The sequence below is a fragment of the Juglans microcarpa x Juglans regia genome, chromosome 6D (assembly GCF_004785595.1).
Source record: "Juglans microcarpa x Juglans regia isolate MS1-56 chromosome 6D, Jm3101_v1.0, whole genome shotgun sequence".
Classification (NCBI taxonomy): domain Eukaryota; kingdom Viridiplantae; phylum Streptophyta; class Magnoliopsida; order Fagales; family Juglandaceae; genus Juglans; species Juglans microcarpa x Juglans regia.
In genome coordinates, this window is record NC_054604.1 from 33,864,299 (window position 1) to 33,887,063 (window position 22,765).

General features: G+C 33.6%; 4 protein-coding genes across 7 annotated transcripts; 2 read left to right on the forward strand and 2 right to left on the reverse strand.

The window, feature by feature from the left end:
• The first annotated feature begins 776 nt into the window (after nt 1–776).
• On the forward strand, nt 777–4,012 carry LOC121236027 (protein trichome birefringence-like 41). Of its 2 annotated transcripts, none has more exons than XM_041132516.1 (5): nt 777–1,316; nt 1,994–2,052; nt 2,889–3,064; nt 3,218–3,376; nt 3,498–4,012. In XM_041132516.1, the coding sequence occupies exons 1-5, from the start codon at nt 1,100–1,102 to the stop codon at nt 3,823–3,825; spliced, it is 939 nt and encodes a 312-aa protein (XP_040988450.1). In that variant the 5' UTR covers nt 777–1,099; the 3' UTR covers nt 3,826–4,012. The 2 variants fall into 2 exon arrangements, with proteins under 2 accessions (XP_040988450.1, XP_040988449.1); XM_041132515.1 differs by having other exon boundaries at nt 788–1,316; nt 1,881–2,052.
• Nucleotides 4,013–4,305: 293 nt separating this feature from the next.
• On the forward strand, nt 4,306–7,674 carry LOC121236028 (protein trichome birefringence-like 42). Its single transcript, XM_041132517.1, has 5 exons — nt 4,306–5,001; nt 5,730–5,901; nt 6,357–6,532; nt 6,668–6,826; nt 7,303–7,674. The coding sequence occupies exons 1-5, from the start codon at nt 4,736–4,738 to the stop codon at nt 7,601–7,603; spliced, it is 1,074 nt and encodes a 357-aa protein (XP_040988451.1). The 5' UTR covers nt 4,306–4,735; the 3' UTR covers nt 7,604–7,674.
• Nucleotides 7,675–9,308: 1,634 nt separating this feature from the next.
• On the reverse strand, nt 9,309–12,922 carry LOC121236135 (ubiquitin domain-containing protein 1-like). The gene is made up of 4 exons (XM_041132649.1): nt 12,730–12,922; nt 11,367–11,489; nt 9,871–9,990; nt 9,309–9,616 (listed from the first exon to the last, which is right to left on the reverse strand). The coding sequence occupies exons 1-4, from the start codon at nt 12,764–12,766 to the stop codon at nt 9,552–9,554; spliced, it is 345 nt and encodes a 114-aa protein (XP_040988583.1). The 5' UTR covers nt 12,767–12,922; the 3' UTR covers nt 9,309–9,551.
• A 1,310-nt stretch (nt 12,923–14,232) lies between these two features.
• LOC121233959 lies at nt 14,233–21,029 on the reverse strand. Of its 3 annotated transcripts, none has more exons than XM_041129740.1 (7): nt 20,748–21,028; nt 20,373–20,441; nt 20,056–20,223; nt 19,171–19,341; nt 18,662–18,871; nt 17,137–17,225; nt 14,237–15,216 (listed from the first exon to the last, which is right to left on the reverse strand). In XM_041129740.1, exons 1-7 carry the CDS (start codon nt 20,830–20,832, stop codon nt 14,569–14,571), a joined length of 1,440 nt encoding a protein of 479 aa, XP_040985674.1. In that variant the 5' UTR covers nt 20,833–21,028; the 3' UTR covers nt 14,237–14,568. The 3 variants fall into 3 exon arrangements, with proteins under 3 accessions (XP_040985675.1, XP_040985674.1, XP_040985673.1); XM_041129739.1 differs by having other exon boundaries at nt 14,238–15,219; nt 20,748–21,027; XM_041129741.1 differs by lacking the exon at nt 20,373–20,441 and having other exon boundaries at nt 14,233–15,219; nt 20,748–21,029.
• Nucleotides 21,030–22,765: the final 1,736 nt, after the last annotated feature.

A 22,765-nucleotide genomic window follows, 5' to 3' on the forward strand; every position in this document is an offset into this window, starting at 1 on the left:
GGTTTCATTTAATAGTTTCAAGAAAGTACTCATTTTTAGTGGATATATAATTAGATGATCAAGTTTTCTAGCATTGTAAAATGTATATAAGTTACGCGGTAATTATACAATTCACGGTTGCAAATATCTTTTATAGTAAGTTTATCGTCCTTTGGACTAAACAAGTACCACTTCAATAGAAAGGTAATGAACATGATGATCTAAAAATAGATTTAGTAATACAATCATTGCCTAACTATTATTGATCCATGCGTGGAAGTATCCCCAGAATTGAATACTTTTACAAGGCAATCATTAAATTAAAGATCGCTTTCCTAATAACAATTATATACAGCTAGATAGCCTTTACAACAGTACTACTGATTTAAAAAGTGATATTCATCTTATGATTCGTTGTCCTATAGAGTTTGGGCGAAAAATTCCATAATCTGCTATTTTAAATGATCATATAAATTATCATCATGTGACATGCATTATGATGTAGTACTCTATTTCCTCGTTTTAATTAATTTACAACATGTTTTATTTTTTATGCTGATGTTCTACCTACAAGGTTGGTTAGATGCCAGGAACAACCATGCATCATGTGCAACCCCTGCCGACAATATTTCATATGAAATATCAACCATACAACAGACGATAATGATCATGAACATGCAGGAAAAACAAAGGCTTCCCTTCGAAGAATGGAATGCAATTAGATGATTTTTTTATTTATTTCCACTTAAATGATGAGAATTTAGTCCACACGTCAATGTCCCAACAACAATGTACACTAGAAACGAAAAAGAGTGGGCGCGCACGAGAAGAAAACTAATTTCTTCGTCTTCAAGTGAACCCAAACACACATATATGCTGACCTAACCGATCAAGTCCTTTTCATGCATGACCATCTTTAGCTGTCCAATACCGCTAGCTCTGTATTTCTTCATCATTGATCTTATTTCACTTTTCTGAGTCCATATTCTAGTGATCTTTCTCTTTTATCTCTTTTTTCACCACCCGCACGCACGCATGGGACGTAGGATTAGATCAAGCTTTTGCTCTTTTGCTTTTGCCGTTCTACTTCTACTCATTTCATGCCTCCACCAATATTGCAATGCCAAAGCAGAGCAATCGAGTAACTTGGGTCGTGATTTCCAGTTGGACAGCTGCAATTTCTTCCAAGGAAGTTGGGTTTCTGACGATTCTTATCCTTTGTACAAAACAGCAGTCTGCCCGTTTGTCGAGGAAGGATTTGATTGCCAAAAAAATGGGCGGCCTGATAATGATTATCTCAAATACAGATGGAAGCCTACCGGCTGTGCATTGCCGAGGTACCCCATGATCATTATATGTTTTGTCTTGTATCTTTCAGTACAATGGTCCCTAAATGATCACACGCATTTAATTTTTAGTGTCAGTATGATCTGTATAGTTTTTGCCAAGATGAAAGACAACCACACTAAGAATATATGAAAAATCATATATATATATATATATATATAATAAATGCAAAACTAATTCTAGGAATATACCGTATATGCATGGAAGATGATAGGCACTAGTCTTGATCAATGATTACAAGTAGTACTAGATAGTCTGAAGCCATTGGACAGAAGTTGGTGATCGAATATCGTCCCATCTTCTGTCAGAAATGATATGATTTCTTTTGTTTTACAATCTGATTAAAGTCATGATCATCAATATTGTGGCTTAAGCATTTATAAAATACTAATTAGATATATATATATATATATATAAATATTAATTTGTTATAATCAGATATACATAAATTTTTAGCAAGCCTTCATGTGATGCGTTTTAGTCATTGATCATCCTGTAGTAGTACTGTCCAATATTCATATATGGTAACATCTTTAGATTTCATGTGTACGTAGATTCGACGGTCGGGATTTCTTGAGAAGATTTCAAGGGAAGAGAATATTATTCGTAGGGGACTCTCTAAGCCTCAATCAGTGGCAATCTCTCACATGCATGCTACATGTTTCAGTGCCCCGAACAAACTACACTGTCCAGAGAAGAGGCGGACTCTCAATCTTTACTTTGCAGGTTAGTTTTAACTTTTAATACGAATTAATTAGTACTGGCTCTTCGAAGAGGAACCACCTTTTGATTCTCAAATGATCTGTTTTCAACCGACCAATTGGCAAAAAAATTATTTAAGGTTGTGGCATATATATATATAAAAAGATCAGATTGAGCTTGGGTTTTATGATTGTTAGAAAGTCATGAATTAATACTTTGAAGGATTTTCAAGTGAGACCAGGTTATACATGATCTATTAATTGAAACATCACCTTAACGATACAACTCTACTTTAAATGAACGGTATTTTAATTTATAGTAATGTTAGGTATAAGTCTAAGTTGTACAAGCCTTAACGCAAGTAATAATACTCTTAAGTTGCACAAGCCTTACGCAAGTTTTGCTCAAAGCCTTATCACTGTTAACAACCCTAACCGTACGTAGTACTCATGATGTCATGTTGCAAGCAACTATATAATATATATATATATATATATTGATAATTACAAACTTTGGGAGGACAATATTATATAGAAGAACCTTTAATTTATTGATCATATGATCATTTACATGCATGGGATTAATTATTATATGAGAGAAACGGGGGGATTAATCGGCCTGCCGACAAACCGGCCTATGATTGTGACCTTTCTACTACGTACGTAGCATATATATATATATATATATATATATATATATATATATATAGGAATATAGGATGGGAATAATAACAACATGAAGAACGATATATCAGCGTAATCAACATGTATGTGAACTCTCCCCGTCTCCATATACATCGTGTTTTCATTCATGTCTACAAATATATAATTGGATGTTGCGCCATGCATGCATGCATGCAGGGCTATCGAGTTTCTGTGGCGTTTTCCCGTAATGCATTTCTGGTGGATCTTGTAAAAGAAAATATCGGTACTGTTCTAAAGCTCGATTCCATTAACAATGGAAATGACTGGAAAGGATATGACATGCTTATCTTCAACTCCTGGCACTGGTGGCTCCATACAGGAAGAAAACAACCGTAAGTAAGATTAACAATATTAATATTCTCGATCCAAAAATTAAATAAAAAGAGGCAGTCTTTTGGTCATGCTAGCTTCTACATGATGTGCTAATTAAAATAATTAATATGGATTACTATATAATATATTAATAATGTTTTAAGTTAATGCAGATGGGAGTATGTTCAAGTAGGAGATAAAATACAGAGAGATATGGATCGTCTGGCTGCTTTTAAGGAGGGGCTAACCACTTGGTCAAAGTGGGTAGACTCTAACATTGATACTAAAATCACCCAAGTATTCTATCAAGGCGTTTCTCCAACCCATGACGGGTATGCTAGCTAGCTAGCTAGCTCTTCATTTCTTAATTTATAATATCACGTTAACTACATGAGTAGAATTAAAAACTAAACTAATATCTTTGGATAATTTCATCATGTATTGATGGAGCAGTGGTGAAGAATGGAACTCCTCAAACTCAAACTCTACAACGTCTTGCCGTGGACAAACACAACCCGTGAGTGGTTCAACATATCCAGGGACTTTGCCGCCAGCCGTAGCGGTGGTAAAAGATGTGTTGAGTAAAATCTCAACTCCCGTGACATTGCTCGATGTGACTACCTTATCACAACTGAGAAAAGATGGACACCCATCGATTTATGGTTTCGATGGGAGAAGGGGAAATGACTGTAGTCATTGGTGTCTTGCTGGTGTCCCTGATACATGGAATGAACTCTTATATGCAATTCTTGTCTCTCGATCAAGACGTTCAGGCCATTAAAAGCTAGCTAGCGCGCGTCTTAATTAACATTATTGTTTACTTTAATTTGGTAGTCGATCTTTTCAGCTAGCTAGCGTCTTAATTTGGTGTCTGAAAATTGTAAACTTTTGGTGGTATTTCCAATATTCTTTGGTGAAAATTAATGTAAATTGTTAACGTTAATAATAATTTGAGATGTTTGGAATCATCCTTAAGAAAAAGGCAACAATATGCATATATGTTTAATCATACCTTATTTTAATGTTTTTTTTTTTTTTATGAAAAATAGATTAAGTCATTCATGAAAGCGAAGTTACAACTGTAACTAAGGCATACAGGAAAAAAACCTATATTACAAGTCAACTACTCACAATTGGAGCTCCACCAATACACAAATTCCTTTATGATTAACATGATCTTAACTTCTATAACTTTCTATAGACAAACTGTATAAGAGACCACACTCTGCCTAATTCCTTATTTTTCATGTTTTGGTATCATATATAATGAGTTTGTGATCTCATTCATCAAATTAAATCTACCAATTGCTATCATAAATGACCCAATTTAACATTTAAGAACAACTAATTGCCTTGCATAATGATTCTATTTTCGGGAGGAGAATTAATGTGGTGATTTCGTTGCGTTTATATTTTTCTGACATTTACTTATATGTATATGAGGTATATTTTTTTTAATCTAATTTTGTCTAAGAATTCTAGCCGCTGACGGTGTGTTCCCAAATATACTTCTAATTAATAATTCATGTTAAAGATTTTTCTTCGGTTCAAAACATCCACCACTTCAACTACTCTAGCAAAATAAGACGTTACGTACACATATCATTCTCGTCTTTCTTCCCTGTCAAGCCGGCCAGGCCAGTACGTTTTATCTCACATTTTCAGACTCTCGATCGTCTGATCTCAGATCGATGGCTTCGTGGTTAGGTTTATTTGGTCACGTTTTTGTTGCTCTAAGTACTCTCAGCTCCCTGGTCAAGGCATCATTACAATACCATCATCATGTGCATGGCTGCAATTATTTCGAAGGGAGTTGGGTTCTTGATAATTCGTACCCTCTCTACAATGCATCGAGTTGTCCGTTCGTCGGAAAAGGATTTGACTGCGTGAAGAACGGTAGACCTGATAAGGAATACCTCAAGTATAGATGGCAGCCTAATGATTGTGACCTTCCAAGGTAACCCTTTCCTTCTTCCTTCCTTCCTTCCTTCCTCTAATTCTTCTTCTTTCCTTTGCTTTCCCGGCCCCTCGATCGAGTGCTATGTTGGTCTTTCTATTTTATCAATTTGTGCTAGTTCATGTACTGCTCACAGAGCATCATGTATAAATATAAGCTAAAGTTTTAGGATGAATAAGCTAGCTAGGATTGTTTGATCTGCGCGCATGCTAGTTAGGAAAAGTAAATTAATAGATTTGAAACTGATGAACCTAAACTGATCCGAGTGTTTGATCAGCAGAGAACAATCGCTTCTAGCAAAAAATATAGAGAGAAAGAGCAGATCAGATTGTTGAAACTTGTATAAATTATCATTAATCCATGTTTTAATTTATGTCTAAATTGGGAGTCATTAGTCCATCGTGGATCCCATGATGAGCGAAATCAACGGTGGATTAACTATTACCAGATTATAGTATAGTACTATATTGTCACGGGGATAGCTGAGCAAGTCATGAGATTTGGTTGGCTTTGGAAGTTGAATTGAAAGTCTTCAAGGAGAGAGATTTTGCAAGCATGGAAATCGAGGATTAATATGGAAAAGAACGCATATTGATGATGTTATTTACAATAATCATCTCCATACCTGCTTTGTTTTCCACGACTTTATTGCATCAACGCTATAGATGTATTGCATTGAATTGGTATTGAATTTTAAATTGGCTGCATTGATTGCTGTGCATGTGTAGTTTTAATGGTCAGGATTTCTTGGAGAGACACAGAGGCAAAAAGATCATGTTTGTGGGGGATTCCTTAAGTAACAATATTTGGCAGTCTCTAACTTGCATGCTTCACTCCGCAGTCCCCGACTCTGAATACACCATAAGCCAGCAGAAGCAGCTCTCCACTTTTTCATTCCCAGTTAGGCACCTTCTTAATTTTCTGTTTTATCAGCTAACTCCATTTCATAATCCCAATGTTAGTCAATATGCTGCTTAATTTGCATAAGAAAAATATAAGAAAGAAAAGAAGATATATAAATATTAAGGGAAGAGATCAATTAGCTTGGTTTAATCATATTATATTTGTATATGAGCGGTGCTACTCTGTCGCTCATATCTACCCGTGGACTAGGCTAAAATCAGCTTTTCATTTTTTTTTTCAAATTTTTTATCATTTTAAAACATTTTTAAAAAATATATAAAAAAATCAATACAATAATAATTACTTCCTTAATTATTAAATAAAAAAAATCAAAATATATGAAGTGTTAAAATCAAGTGTAAAAGTAGTATTATTCCTTGTATATATGTACTTAATTTATTTTTATTTATTTTTACATGGATAATGTACATTCATTGTGTGTATACGTGTAGGAATATGGGGTTTCAGTTATATTTCTGAAAAATGGATTCCTGGTAGACTTGGTCAAGGAAAAGGTAGGCAGAGTTCTGAGGCTGGATTCCATCAGTACAGGTGATCAGTGGAAAGGAGTAGACGTCCTAATCTTCAACACCAACCACTGGTGGACTCACACCGGGCGCTCTCAAACGTATATATATATATATATATAGCGCTAGAGTGCATGCTTTGACAAAATTAACTTCCATCTCTAGCAAATTAAATTAATTATTCCTAATTAATAAGAAGGCTGAGCTAATGATGATCAGTTGATTTTGTGTTGTAGGTGGGATTACTTTCAAATAGGCAACACCCTTGTGAAAGAGATGGATCATATGAAAGCTTACAAGATAGGGTTAACGACTTGGGGTAAATGGATCGACTCAAACATTGATCCTTCCAAGACTATAGTTTTCTTTCAAGGAGTTTCTGCCGCTCATATTGAGTAAGCGCCCATATTTAATTTGTTATAATAATATGGAGAATGTTTCTTTTTTATTTTAGATACATAGTTATACCGGTTGACACTGTTTACACTATTTAAAATATAAAAATACTATAGACACAAAAGAATCTCACAAAGTGATTCTACACACTGATGTAGCTGCCACGTCTCTCCCCTATTTTTGTTTCTCTTTCTTTCTCCCTCTCCCCCGTGCCTCTCCCCTCCTCCCTTTATGAGATCTTTTTGTATCTCTAGCAGCCCTCTTTAATATATAGCTTTATTAGCCAGCCATTTAAAATATGACACATTAGCTTATTATGTAACATCTAATTAAGGATAACCAAATTCAGATGAAGAACAACATGCATCCATCTTTGATGTATGTCCTAGCTAGCTAGTTGTCCTGATCTTATGTTACCATTATCAAGTTTGTGAGTCATTTGGTTTGATGCATGCATGTCCTGATCCTTTGACAGTGGTAAGGAATGGAATGATCCAGAGGCAAAGGATTGTCATGCAGAAACACAACCAGTGGAGGGATCAAAATATCCAGGCCCCAAAAATCCAGGAGAAGATGTGGTAAAGAGTGTGTTAAGTGGAATGTATAAACCCGTTTATTTGCTCGACATTACTTTGCTCACACAGCTAAGAAAAGATGGCCATCCTTCTATTTATACCGGCGCAGGCAGTGCTTTTGTGGATTGCAGCCATTGGTGTCTCGCTGGTGTTCCTGATACTTGGAATGTAATTCTTAATGCAGCTTTGCTTCAGAAGTAATTTAATTTCTTTTTTCCTTTTTTATATTTACTTTTATTATTTGGAATATTATGCATCAATGTTTGGATTCAGTTATTTTTTTTCCTGCTGCATTCAGTTATTTATTGAAAAAAATTAGAAAAAAAAAATCTTTTTAATCCACAAGTTATCAAAAGTTGGAAATTCACCTCAACTCATCTCATCATTACAATTTTCTCAAATTCTCACACAAAATATAATAAATAATTCAATATTTTCAAATCTCAAAACAATAATAATATTAAGAAATAATATTTTATTCAAATAATATAAAACCATCTAAAATTATTTCAACTCATCTCTGAATTTAGACGGGGAGAGTAAAGTTGTCTCACGAAATGTAAATGGAAAAAAACCATAAACTCAGCACGTGCAGACCAGACCAGACCATTCGATCGGCGTCCGCAGAACACGGAGATGGAGGGAAAATGAATGCCTTTGCAAAAGGAAACAAATTAATAATCGGGAATCAATCACAAGATACAGAGCCAAAATATTCTAAAAATTCTCATAATTCTTTTCCTTTCCATTTAGAGAAAGTGAAAGAAAAGAACAAAGTATGGCATAAATCGAAAACTTCGGCATACTAGAAGAGATCAATCCCTTTTTTCCGATCACATCCATTGGTGTGTGAACCACGTCGCCCTTCGTTTATCACAGACTAAGGATCTGTTTGGAAATACAATTATTTCAGATTATTTCACTATTATTTATAGATAGTTTACTATTCACAAACAGTTAAAAACTATTCATATATAATCTAAGATACTCTACACATCCAATAGAGCATAATTATCATGCATGCTTCTGAGTGCTAGATTCTTTCATGTTGGTACTGTTCCGTGCTGAAAGATAGCTCTCTATGTTTATGAGTAGCCTCTAAAATATTGGGTTACGAGTCCAGGCCTCCTGCAGTTAAAAAGTCACCCAATATGGAAACACTGCTGCATCCAATCGGCCAACAGTTAAAAGCGGGAAACAAGAAAGCAGGGAACTTGAAAGACCCTAATTAGCAGGGCAACGTTCTGTCAATTCTTCAAGAGGGTTTGAGGAGACGTATTAAAAACTTGAGCGAAGCAGCACTGAATAAAGAAATATTTAGTTGATGGTTCTTCAAATGCCAGTCATCCAAAGAGAATGTTTTCGGCTTTTGCTGTAGCCTATAGAACTGAATGGAGTTAGATCCAAAACAATTAACTGCATTTCGAGCTTCGAACCCAAACTTTCTCACCAACTTCACAAAAAAAAAAAAATACTCAATCCATTAATCGTAAAGATACTCACTCTGATTAACTTGATATCACTCTCCACAAATTTCTATCCATACCTAGTTGACACGACATCTTTAAAAGAGAGAAAGCATACATGCAGGAACTATATTGAAGAATATTTCCTTTAGTTTTGCCTAAGATGTCAATTTAGGGATCATTGTTTTTTTTTTGGTATAGTCTACCTTCTATATTTACTCTCCAGTTTACCAATAGTTCGTAATGTAATAGCCCTAATCCATTGCCAAATATAAGGATCCAGAGAAAGTATGTTCTACTCTGGGAAATGTGCCTGGAGAAGCAACGATAAGTGTAACAGTTTACAAGCCAAAGAAAGGTGATAAAATATAAATCAAATTAACTTGCAGCATGATTGTTTCTACCCGGAGAATGGTTAAATCAATCAAAATAATCACTCATGGACCCAAAAGTATTTTCATTCATAAGATGAGAAGAAATTCCATTGTTTGGGAATAAATCCAAATAGTTGTTGCATTCTCATTCAATTACCAGAAGAAACTTACAGCAGGCTAAAGGAGTCCAGAGTGAATGCAAACAGAAAGACACTTTGTGAAAGATTTGAATGCGTACAACAGAATAATGTACATGATTTACATTCAATCTCTGTGCACAAACGGCGCCATGTATCTTCCTCTCAGGTATTAACCGTCTCGAATCAAGTTGGTTGGTTCACTCAACACGTATTTGGGTAGTTCATATTTTGCACCTGCAATAAGTTTTGTAAGGCGAGATAGCAAAAGTTCATGAAAAAAGAGAAAATCAGCACAAAATAAATAATACCATTAAAGTAAGGACACACCATATTAGAAAAAAGGTACTGATTTTGACACCCTAAGTTATTATTTGGTTAAAGTGGCCATGTATGTTTTCTGTAGAACAGTTTATTCCCCATATGGACCAAGGAAATTTCTAATCGGGGAGAAGTTATTATGAGAAAGGAAAGCAACATGGATTAAATACCTCTTTCATCATAGCAAATCGTCAAATCAGCACTCTGAATTATGATCCCCGCACTGTCTACAATTGCTTGTGCAAGGGTTAAGTCAGTTTCAGCAGCAGCTCGAAGTGCATCCCAAATCTCTATTGGCCAGGAAAATGATAATCACATTTCAGTTATACAGGTGGAAAATTAGAAGCATGTGTAAGAAAAATATTTTTGGTACCAGAGCAAGGTCAACAGAAAATCATAGGAACTTGGCAAACAACTAGATTATTAACCCTCTTTCATTCCTAGGGTCATAAAATCAAAGGAAAATAACCATAGTTTGAAGAATTTGAAAGTTTATAATCTTCGGATCTGATAGATACTTGTATTTGCTAGCGCCCAAAATATAAAAAAAGGTCTTACTATAAAAAACTACATTGTAAAAGATATTTGCCAATCAATAGAAACAACCATGTTACAGTGTAATATTAGATAATTGATTGACTGCTATGGATGTTAAATGCCAATAGCCAACTGAATGTAGGAGGCACGTCCCATATGGGAGGCTTATCTTGAGTTCTGAAGTTTATGACTCCGCCTTCTGTCCCCATCAACAATATGAATATGGTTGAATAATTAAATCAAGTAAAAAAACTCATCATAACAAAGCCAACAATTAGGCTGGTTTGGTTACACAAAACAAACTATCTCATCTCATCTCATATAATCATTACAACTTTTCCAAACTCTCATACAAAATATAATAAGCAATTCAATTTTTTCAAATCTCAAAACAAAAATAATATTAAAAAAATTATATTATAACTATATTTTATTCAACTTTCAACAAAACATTTTATCTCATCTCATCTCATCTCATTTGACCTGTATAACCAAACGAGGCATAAATGTTTGGAGTCAGCTATAAAAACATCTAACGCCATTATTCTCTATCATATTATACACCATCATGCCCTTTTAATGATAGTCAATTTGACCTTTCCCATAACCTTGTACTGGCTTTATAAACATTTTTTTCATAAAAGGGCGAGACCTCAAATTTTATTGATAAACTCTCTTATGCAAACCGTGGTTAAAATTAAACATCTTGGTATTTGTAAAATAACCCAAAAAGTAAGATGCCAACAAATAAAACCCCTTCACAAAACAACTACACAATTCAAACCTACAAAATGAAACAAAGGACTTTTTTTTTTTTTTAGCCAGATAATTGGTGACCAAGGAAGCAGGGTTCAATAACATGTAAAGCGCACAACACATAATGCAGTTCTAATTGTTTCTCTCTCATAACTAACCCCCTTATACGCTTTGGTAATAAATATACATAAATAGATAAACGAAAATTATCTAACCATGAAATTTTGATTGTATACCCAAAAAAGGATTATTAATCTTAGACTTGCTTACTTTATTTTTCTCAACTTTGTTATATTGCAAGCTAACCTTAGATAATTGCAAAATATTTCCAGAAAAATATTTGGGCAATCTGACAAAATGTCAAAAACACTACCTTTCCTGCCACCGTAATGAGGGGCAGTGTCCCAAAACTCGTCCCGCATCTGCATGAGTTGAGTCTTTGTTATTTGCTGAGGATGCTTCCAAGATTTTGGCTTCCGGATCTTTTTCCCATTCCCTGTTTCACATTAGAATATCATTCAGCATTACAAACTATATTTAACATATTAACGTGTGAATCAGGACTGTCAATCTGATAGCACCAGTCATTAGCTCACCATGACTGAAACTAGTTACTATAGCTATAAATCTTCATGAAATAATAAACTGGGAGCACAGCAATTGACCAGAGTTCTGAAATATTTAATGGTTACTAGTCCAACTGGAGTTTAAGCTGCATGTGTGTTGACGTGAATGACATAGACAAGAAAGAAGATGACATGTTCATTAGCTCCTTTATAAAAGAGCAATGCCAGTTTATAACCATTTCATTTCAAAAACAATGGTCTAAACATTGTGGCAGTGCCCATTCCCCTTTGGAACTCATCTCACATTTTGTCATCATGATTTGGACTTTTTAATTATAAATAAATAAATAAGTGTAAATGTCAGCCACACTCATGCAAGCGTCTGTACTTCCAAAAACTTCAATCAAAGAGTAATACCCCACATGTCCTTTTGGTATGGGATCGGGAATCTGATCAGTGTCAATAAATAGGGCTAAAGATCCTATCTTTCTTTCTGTCGTAGGATCTAAGGAATAGTTAACGGGCAGGGAAACACTCGTTGAGGAGCTGTATGCCAGGAGGTTTTAGAATAGTAACAAAAACTAGAATAGTTGGTTGTTACTCTTTAACTCTTTGCAAAAAAATTGTAGAATTCTTTCATGATTATGATGGATAATGCAAGTACCTTATATTGATTCGACATTATATTTAGAAAAAAATGTTCCAGAAACTCGATTCTGAAATTTTGGATTCACAATCAGCCACTCAATCTACAAAGAAGACAGTCGCTGAAAACGCAAAGAATGTACAGAACCAAACAATTCGCATGCCAAAACTCAGCAGAGAAATCAATGAACCTTTAAACCAATTGAAAAAAGAATGAGAGGGAAAAAAAAAAGTACTCCATGCCGGCCAGAAACTACAAACAACTTTCAAAATTGCAATTCTACAAATCCTAGATTTTCACTAGACTATGCCTACCATAAAATAACTATTTTGGCATAGTTTCCAGCCAAATATTCGTTCATTTGTAATGAATTACAAAGAGATTTTACTTCAATCATGATTTATTATTATTATTATTTGCTGTTTCCCGTTGGTTTTCTCGGAAACCAAACGGAAGTTAAAAGTCTTGGAAACAAACAAATCAGAGACACAAAGAGCAGGATAGAGAAAATAAAGTGACCTCACCGTCGCCTTTGTCGGGCGATGATAAAGCGCAGCCCATTCTGCTCCTGATTCCCAGACGAAACGAATCGCAGGTTAAGAGAGGTGGAAAGGACAGCTCAGAAAAGCAGAGGCTTCATGAAGACGCGAAGTCAAAGGTGGAGGGGGAAGCTTGTGCTTGTTGATACTGCTGTTGCTGTGGAGCTAGCTTTGTTCAGTGTGTTTATTATTTTTCTTAAAATAAAAGAAAAAACAAAAAATAAATTTCAAAAGCCTTCAGATAATTTAAAAAAAATAAAATAAAAATTGGAGAAAGATAGAGAGGTAATTATTTCTCACTTAATGATTGGACGATTATAAACATGGCGGTGGCGCCCGCCTGTATTCTATATTGTCGAATGTCGGGCAATGCTAGTGGTCTCGAGATGGTTCTCATATAATTTTTTTTTTTTAATTTAATGATTAAAAAAATATTTTTTTTAATGATGTTATAATTTTTTTAAAATATTTAAATATATCAAATAAAATAATAAAAGACAAATAATCTTATCAAACTATATCTCGTTTAGATTCAAAATCTACCTCAACTCATCTCTATCTTATTATTATATATTTCTTAAATTTTATATAAAATATAATAAATAATTCAATTTTTTAAAATTTTAAAATAATTTTTTTAAATTTTTATATAAAATATAATAAATAATTTAATTTTTATTTTATTATTTACAAACTATCTCAATTTATTTAATTTAAATCACTCCTTATTCTCAGACTACACTTAATGATTGTATCGACTCTTCCATATTTCTGTAGTGGAAGGGCAAAATGAGAACAATAAAAACGAAAAATTATGCAACATAAGGGCAAAATGACAATAATAAAAATTAGAAAAACAAAAGAGATAAATTTACAAAATTTAAGAATTGTCTGTACCTAGTGACTTTTGTTTTTGCTTTTTTGTATTCTTTTATTATGTTTTTTTTTAATCTTTTTAATGGTTTATTTTTAAAAATCGTTCTTTTAAATTTAGTCTGTGTTTTTTAGGTTTTAAGACTAATGTGGTCATTTTTTACGTGGCATTATTTAAGGTCTTGTAGTTGTGGCTTTTGGGACACATTTTGGCATGACAGGTTTGCCATGTGGCATAACGGTGTCTCATGGATGACGATGATGCACACATTTTACAAGAAGTGCTTTTTGCAAATATCACATTTTACTTGCAACCCAACATCAAAACATGTTTATTCCTCAAGATATTACTGTTCAATCTTGCTGTTCATATATTTTAAATTTTTTATTTATTTTTATTTATTCAATAGTTAAGAAAGTGACATTAGTAAAATTGTATTTTTTTTTTCATCAAGAATGTGAAAAAATACTTAAAATAAAATCAAAACAAAAAAGAATAATTTTTTTATAATTAATGATAAATGCTGGACGGCAGACTAGCATGACCCATATTAGTTATGGTACTAATATTTAAATGACTGACAACGATCTTTTGTAGTGGGGCAAAAATAGAGAGCTCAAACATCAACCTTTGCAGGCTTTCTCAACAATGCTATTTCTGAGCTTCTATCAGAAGACATCAAACGCCCATTTAAATCTAAAACAGACAATAACCTATGTAACTCCAAGAAAGACAATAGTCCATGCAATGCTGCTCCAAACAGGTGTTGCAGCATCCTGACCAAGATTTTCTGCGATCTCTTAAAAAAAAAAACACATATCCTTGCTCACAGTATCGGTTCTATTACAGACTAGATCAGATGAAAGGAAAAAAAAAAAAAAAAAAATTACTACATCTAGGAGGGGGTGGAAAATAAGTTAACTTTGAAAGGAAGGTACTGAACTGTTTGATCAAAATCGGAAGGAATTGTCTGACACATACTTACTCCTGATATTATAATGGTCAAACTTTGGATCGACATAATGCACAGCATTCATCACTGAAGGCTTTGGTGCTGCCCCCATCGCTTCTAAAACCATTTCTCCACTTTTATCTCTCTGTCGATGCCTTGTTCTTTCTTTCTGGCTCTTAGACTTGCTATAAGGAGGAGCCTCACCTGGCCCATAAAATTCTGCATGCTCTTGTTGTTTTGAAGAATTTTGCTTGCTTGACAATGAGGAATCCTTAAAACTGTTTGATTTGATCTTTGGAGGCTTCATTTCGGAGTATTTATCGCTTCTATTAGAAGTATGGGCCTGTCGATTTTCAGAAAGAGATGCAGGAGTCCTCTGCCCCTGGACTACCGTGGGCCCAACTTCATCTTCAGGCATCCGGAGAGAGTCTTTTAATGGAGTAAAGCCAATCCTGGAGCTATCTGTTTTGAAACAAGAAGGCATGAAGTAAAGGGGTATGCCAGCCAATGCTTCGCCTGCAAGCTTGGACAGATCGATGATGAGCTGCCCAAACGATGGCCATCCCGACTCCTCTTTTATGCTCTCCACGATGGGAGTGGACTTTTCCTGGTTTGAATGATCCTTAAATTCACTGTCTGAGAGTTGCTGCTGCATCAGTAATTCATTGGGTTAAGCCAACATGTAAGTAGGCCTACATGGGCATCTACTTTTCAACAAAAAAAAAAAATACAATGGTTTGAGCCTCCAAGACCAACAAAAAAAAATCAAGACTACTAAGGCACCGTTTGGTTGTTAAACTCGTATGAGTTTAACTCAATTTAGTCTAATTTTAAATTAAGGCCCAGTTTGGATTTACAATCCATCTCAACTTATCTCACTACAATTCACTACTATTCATCAATTTTAACTCACAAATCTCACTACTATTCACAACTCATCTCACCTAACATCTAAACACCCAACTCTCAAATTACTAAACTCATCTAAACTCAAAGTCTCTTTACACGTAAGACTCACAACCTTTTTCAATTCAACACTTCTTTACAAGTGGGGTTCATAACCTTTTTCAACTTCTCATAAATACATCTAAACTCATCTTAATATTCAAATAAACTCATTTTAGGTGGACCCCACAAAACTCACTCTATCATCTCAACTCACTACTATTCATAAAGAACTCAACTCAGCCCAACTCAACTTAACTCAGCTCAACATACAAAAGCAGCCTAAAGATGTTGAGCTGAGCTTAGTTCTTTATGAATAGTAGTGAATTGAGTAGTGGAGGAAGTTATGTGAGGTCCATCTAAACTGAGTTTAAAGTGTGTTTGGATGTTAAGATGAGTTTAATACTTTTGAAAAGTTGAAAAAGGTTGTAGGTTCTACGTATAAAGATGTGTTAAGTTGAAAAAGGTTATAAGTCTCACGTGTAAGGAGATTTTGAGTTGATATGAGTTTAGTAATTTAAAAGTTGGGTGTTTGGATATTAGACTCAACTTAAAATTAGACTGAACTTAGCTAAGTCTTGCAACCAAACGCAGCCTAAGGCTTCGTTTGTTTTCACAACTTCTCACAACTTATCTCATTTCATCTCATCTAATCATTACAACTTTCTCAAATTCTCATACAAAATAAAATAAACAATTTAATTTTTTCTAATCTCAAAACAAAAATAATATTAAAACAATATATTCTAGTAATATTTTATTCAACTTTTAACTTTAATCTCATCTCATCTACGAAAATAAAAGATTATTATTATTATTAAGACAACACAAATGATAGTGTAGGCTACTTGGTCTCCATTATTATTATTTTTTTTATTTTGGCATCGAGCGTCTGGAAATAGCATCCCGAGTAATCTCGGGGTGCACAGCCCCTCGGCAAGAAGTTTTCCATAAGTGCACCTCGGGTAATTCAAGGGAAAAATCTTCCCGTCTGATGGCCCCTAGTGATTGTTTGCACCCAAGGGAAATCTGAACTTAGACCTAGGAGGAGCATACCCCCAATCCCAATGCCTTTACCACTTGAGTCAAGCCCTAGGAGTTACTTGGTCTCCATTAATCTAATTGCACACAAAGAGAGAATCAAAATACCAAATTTTAAATAAGAGCTAATAACCTTACAGACTTAGTGAATTTAATTTTTGGTAAGACGTTCTCTTAAAATTGTTAAAGGAACTTGGTGATAGCGTGGCAAGCTTAGTTAGTCTGAGACCTTATTTGTTTTCACAACTCCTCTCAACTCATTTCATTTCATCTGATCATTACAATTTTTTTAAATTCGCACACAAAATAAAATAAACAATTCAACTTTTTCAAATCTCAAAATAAAAATAATATTAAAAAAATATATTCTAACAATATTTTATTCAACTTTTAACTGTAATCTCAACTCATCTCATCTTATCGCATCTACAAAAACAAACAAAGCCTGGATGTGGACAAGACAAAGGAAAGAAAGAAAAGTAGGTGTTTTTTTTTTTTTTTTAATAAGTAAAAGATGAAGTTGGAACAATTGTAAGCAACTGAAGTTTCTGTCCTTTACTTAATTGATTGAAAGAGATACCATTCTTGACAAAAATGAAGGCCCAAATCCTTGCTGAAGCAAACATGTAGCATATCCTACCAAGACAGCACCAACAGCCATAAGCATATCTGCCAAAACATCCAAAGTTAGTTACTGTAATGGTCAAATCAGCAGCCTATAATTTAGTCTCGAGATAAGGTCGATAATCAAGCTAAGAGATAAAGTCAAGAAAAGAAACGTTGAGTTGACTCAGACTCCTAAAATAAAAGAGATTCAGACTCTTAAAAGGAAAATGTTTCACAAGACAAATTGGACTCAATTACTTCAAGGAAATAGACCTCTATGTAAGGAGGTGATCCCCCACAAATCTGACGAACTCCATAGAAGCTCTCTACACAAAATCTCTCCACAGACTCACCACAAAAGCTCCATACGCCCAAACTCCACCACACACAGTGACTCCAAAGGATCTTCCCTAAATTTCTCTATTGTATTGTGAGATATATGAGACCATGAGAGATTGTAAAATCACTCATTATATTAGATTTCGCCCATCCAAACAACCCGTGGACGTAGACAATATGCCGAACCACATAAATCTCTGTGTCTCTTTTTATTTATTTTTATTTGCTTGTTTTCTATTTATTTTATGGATGAACACGAAGAATACCGTATCGAAACTCGAATCACCAACGTGGGCCGAGAATGATTATTTCCTCCCTTCCGGTCTGTTGTGCAAATTAAGGCATTAACAATCACTATGTGGCAATGCAACCAAAGCCTCAGTCATGACATCAAAGGAAAGAGAAAAGTTTTTTTCATACGGAATGAGCATATCTCAAGAGTACACCGGTAATGCAAATCAAAGCATTAATGACGAAATAACACAAAATACCAATTGAATTTTAATACAACTTACTGAGATATCCATATTAGGAAATTTTCTAAAAAAATTAAAAATTCTGAAAGAAAAAAGGGTAAAAAATGTTAAGAACATATGAGGATGGCTTACTTCTTGAAAACAAGCTAGCACGACAAAAAAAAAAAAAAAAAAAAAAAAAAAAAAGACAAATTTTAATCACAAATGTTGTCACTTGAAGAAACAAAATGAGGGGCCCACATCTCAACTAAACACAGAAAGCAGAATGCAGGGCAATGTGACATCACAAAAGATTTTTGCTTACAAATAAGCCCATTCTTCATAATTCTGGTACATCTAGTTGTTATATACACATTGCAAATGGTGGCTCATGTTCAGTTTACCATAAAAAAAAAGTCTCTTTTGAGCTCCAGCCATTGACCCTTTTTGACGACCTTCAAAGCTTCTATCATTCCTCTCCCTCCAAATTTTTTTTTTTTTGTATTTATGTACATATATATCTATTTTATAACATACTTATGGTACATTAAGATGATAAGATGACCATCATGGGGGGTCAGACACAACGCATAACCATGCCAATTCCATGGTCGTAATAGTCACAAAGAGAGTAACATCTTTTCTCCACCTTTTTTATAAATGAAGCTTAACTTTAAGAACAAACCAACAATAAGGGATCCAAACCTGTAGGAGAAATTGAACTATACTGATAATCACAATCCTCCTGGTTGAGAGAGATTTGCCGAAGAGCAGCATTTCCTCTATCAACAACTAACAAAGAACAGGTAGGCCGAACATATACTACATCAAAATCATTAGAGAATTTCGCATCCTCGCTTGGGCCATGGCTGTACCCTGCAACATTTGATTTCCCTCCAGCAATGGTTGTCACACCTGCAAATAATTTTCAACCTCAGCAATGCCTTTTTTGTATAGAATCCACTGTTTTTCCCTTCAAAGAATAATTTGTGATAAAGTTTTCAACTTTAGAAAGGATCCAGAAAATCTAATAAAATAACCTCAATCTTCTTTATTGCTACATAGATGTATCACTTATATATATTCTACTTTGCCACTTACAAATAAAATCCAAAACTTGGAAGCTATTCGAGTTTTATCAAACGCCAAAATGCATATTTATAGCCTAGCTTTTAGCTAATTGTAATTATCAGGGCAACATGAATTTAATATACCAGCATCCCCAATCTTCCTGATGGCCAGGTTCAAGGTATCAGCAACATACACATTGCCTTTATCGTCCATGGTTATGCCTTTGGGATGATTAAAACGAGCATCGCTAGGTTTTCCATCCACATGCCCTGTAGAACCCTGAAAAGTCCCAGCAACAAACCTTCCCCTGCTATCTGCAAAAACAAAAGGTTCAAGGAGAAAAAACGAACAAATATAAATTAAAAAATCAGAATATGAAAACAGATCATGGCAATCAGCCTGTAACATTGAAAATTCAATTTCGCACGTGCAATAACCTTCATTTGGAAACATGAAAACTGGTGAAAGTAATAGAAGACTGTACAAACTCTCATGTCGCTTTTGTGTCTGATAAATGAGAAGCTCTAATAAACTAGACCACTAAACAGCCATGGCTTAGCTTTTTCAGTTGTCTTCCATTTTTTGTCATTTTTGCTTCTTTTCTTAGTATGAAGGCTTAGCTAGTTTGCTTTTTTCTTTTCTTTCTCTTTGTCTTTTGTTCTTCCTTATTTTATTTTTTCCTATTATTTTTTGTTTTTAGTATGAAGGCCAAATTGAATTGTTATCACCATTTTCTTGGATCTTGAATACTGAAAGATATAGGGTGTATAACTTAGCATTGCACCTTCCCAAAAAGAAAGTTCAGTATTTCCTTCTCCACATGTACATTTACGCATTCTTTCCAGCAACCAAGTGGTACAGACACAAATAGAAATGACATCATTTTGAGCATAATGGTTATTGCTATGGCCTATGAGCAAAATTAGCAAATAGGTGAATATCTAAGTAAATTAAACTTGAAACGATCAAATTCCAAATAGAGCTAATTATTGAAGTTGTAGTAAGCAAGAGGAGAAGAATAATCATACATCGAGATAATGGTGGAGTAATCCTAGCAATGTTGCTATTAACTGCATCAACGGCAAAAAGTTCGCCATCCTCAGAGACATGGATTCTGTAAGGAACCACTCCAATCTCATTTCCTTCCACGACAGTTTCAACCAGGTATCCATTCTCAAACTGAAGAACATTCCCATCTGCATCAAACATACCATATGATATATATGGAATGGGATTCATGGCACGCACACATTTGAAACAACAACAACAAATACATAAACACTAGCAAGTAAAACATGAAAAATATATTTCCAATTATACATCTGAGAAGAATATTTGGAACAACCTGATTGGGGAATTTTGGAGGATGCCCTGGTCCATTTAAGAATAGATGACAATTGTTTGATCAATGGCGCTGTTGAGTTTATGTAAAACAATACACAAGTGAAGCAAGAGTGAGAAAACTTATGAAATAACAGTCAGGAAACAAGCATACTCAGTATCAAAGTAGAAGAACGGTAATTAGTACGAGGAAAGAAAAGGAGAGCGACACACACAGAGTTACACTTTGGGTCTAGCACCATCAGCACAAGATTTGAACAAAAGATGCCAAAAGTAAAATTAAAGTGAAGAAAAATGAGTACATGCACGAAGCAAACAGATCAATCTAACCAAAACTGTTGAAGGAAAGAGAGAAACAGAGAAGTAAGGTCGTGGTAACCTGGAGGAGCCGCATGAGCTTGAAACTTGAGTGTACAAGCAAGAACAAGTGCTAAGAAGTTAAAAAAGAGAAGGGAATTTCTCATGGTTCCAGAAAATATCCAAGACTTTAAAAGATAGGAGCGATCAGTGGGTTTTTGGCTGAGAAATAAAATAATTTACTTTGACGCCTCTGCTAAACATGAAAGCAGAAGCAAACTAGCAACTGGGAGTTGAAAGCTTCGAGTTTATTCCAGTCCAATGGCGCTCCCTCCCTCCCTCGCTCCCTCCCTCTCTGTGCTTTCTTTTTTTTATTATTTAAAAAAAGGTAAGTTTTTCTAGGACGGTGGACAAGTTTTTTTAAATAATACTAATCATTATTTTAATTTTTATCTTTTTTTATTATTTTATAATATGATATTAAGTGGTTAAAAATTATTTATTATTTTTATTTATAAATTTATTATCTAATATCATATTATAAAATAATAAATAAATGATGAAAATTAAAATAATAAATAAATTTTTTCAATTTTTTTAAGATAAATAATAATTATAACCATAAATATGTAAGTATGCATAAACACTTTAAAAAAAATAAATAGATATAAGATTTATATAAAAAAAAATTAAATTTTTAATAATAAATTTCATTCTTTTCAAAATGGTTCTTTCAACGCTTATTATATGTAAATGTTACTTGTTTTTTAAACTTTTCTCACGTTATCTGACCAGAAAATGCTGTTGCTGCCGGAAACGCAGCACAAAAATAGTTACGATTTATTTTTTATTTTAACCTTTTTATATTTTTTATTTAAGTATTAAAGAAGTATTTTTAATGAGTTTATGAATTTTTTAAAAAATATTTAAAACAATTTAAAAAAATATATATATATAATAAAAATAGATATTTTGGTAGAAATCATCGGAGCCACTGTCGTAGCTCTAACATGACCCTTATCCTACCATCAATTTTTCTTGTTTTTATTTTAATTTTTTTAACTTCCTCTTATAATTATTCTGTAACAAAAATGCCACCGTTATTTTAAAAAAATAAGATAGAAGAGCACCACTAAAAACTTTTATAAAATATTTCGTAAAACATCTCAGTTCTTCGAATTCTATCATATCAAGTTAAAAGACTTGCCTACAAAAAATTAAAAAAAAAAAAAAAGTTAAAAGACTTGATGTCGTTTGGATTCGAATATGAATTGTGAATAATACTGAGATGGGTTGTAAATAGTACTGAGATTTGTGAGTTAAAATTGATGAATAATAATAAATAGTAATGAGTAGTAGTGAGATGAGTTGAGATAAATTAAAATGAGTTGAGATAGGTTATAAATAAAAATAATATTTATTCAATTAAAATGGAAACAATACTGAATCTTAAATTCCATTTTTATTGATGTTTTACGTAATTTCACAATAAAAATGTTATATATAGTTTTAATATGTGCAAGTTTAGTATAATGTTTTTTTTTTTTTTTAAAGGTGGGATTTGCCATAAAAATATTGATTTTTTTATATGACTGTTAGGGATTAAATTGATTGGGTCCCTTTAAAAATCTATCACTAATAATAAGATAAAAGATAAATCTAAGAGATATGGCAGATAATACATAAGATAAGGAATAGATAAGTCAAAAGAAGTTGGCTAAATTTCTAAAACAAAATAATTCACAAGACAAGTTGAAATCTATCCCTCCAATAAATAAAACATATTTCTATAAAATGAAGAGATTTTTACAAATGAAGGATGGACTCTTGTCAGGCTGGGGATAACTTCTCTATGCCTAGACTAAATGATTTCATTGTATTGAGCAACGTGTGAGGTCATTAGAGATTATAAAATCATCAATCATAGTGAATTTTATCCCAAAACAAATCGTGGATGTAGGCTTTTAATCTATATGTCTCTCTTTATTTATTTATATTTGCTTATTTAGTATTTATTTAATGTATGAACGCGAGGAGTACTGTATCGACGCCTAAATCACCATCGTGAACCGGGAATGATTATTTCCTCCATTCCGGTTT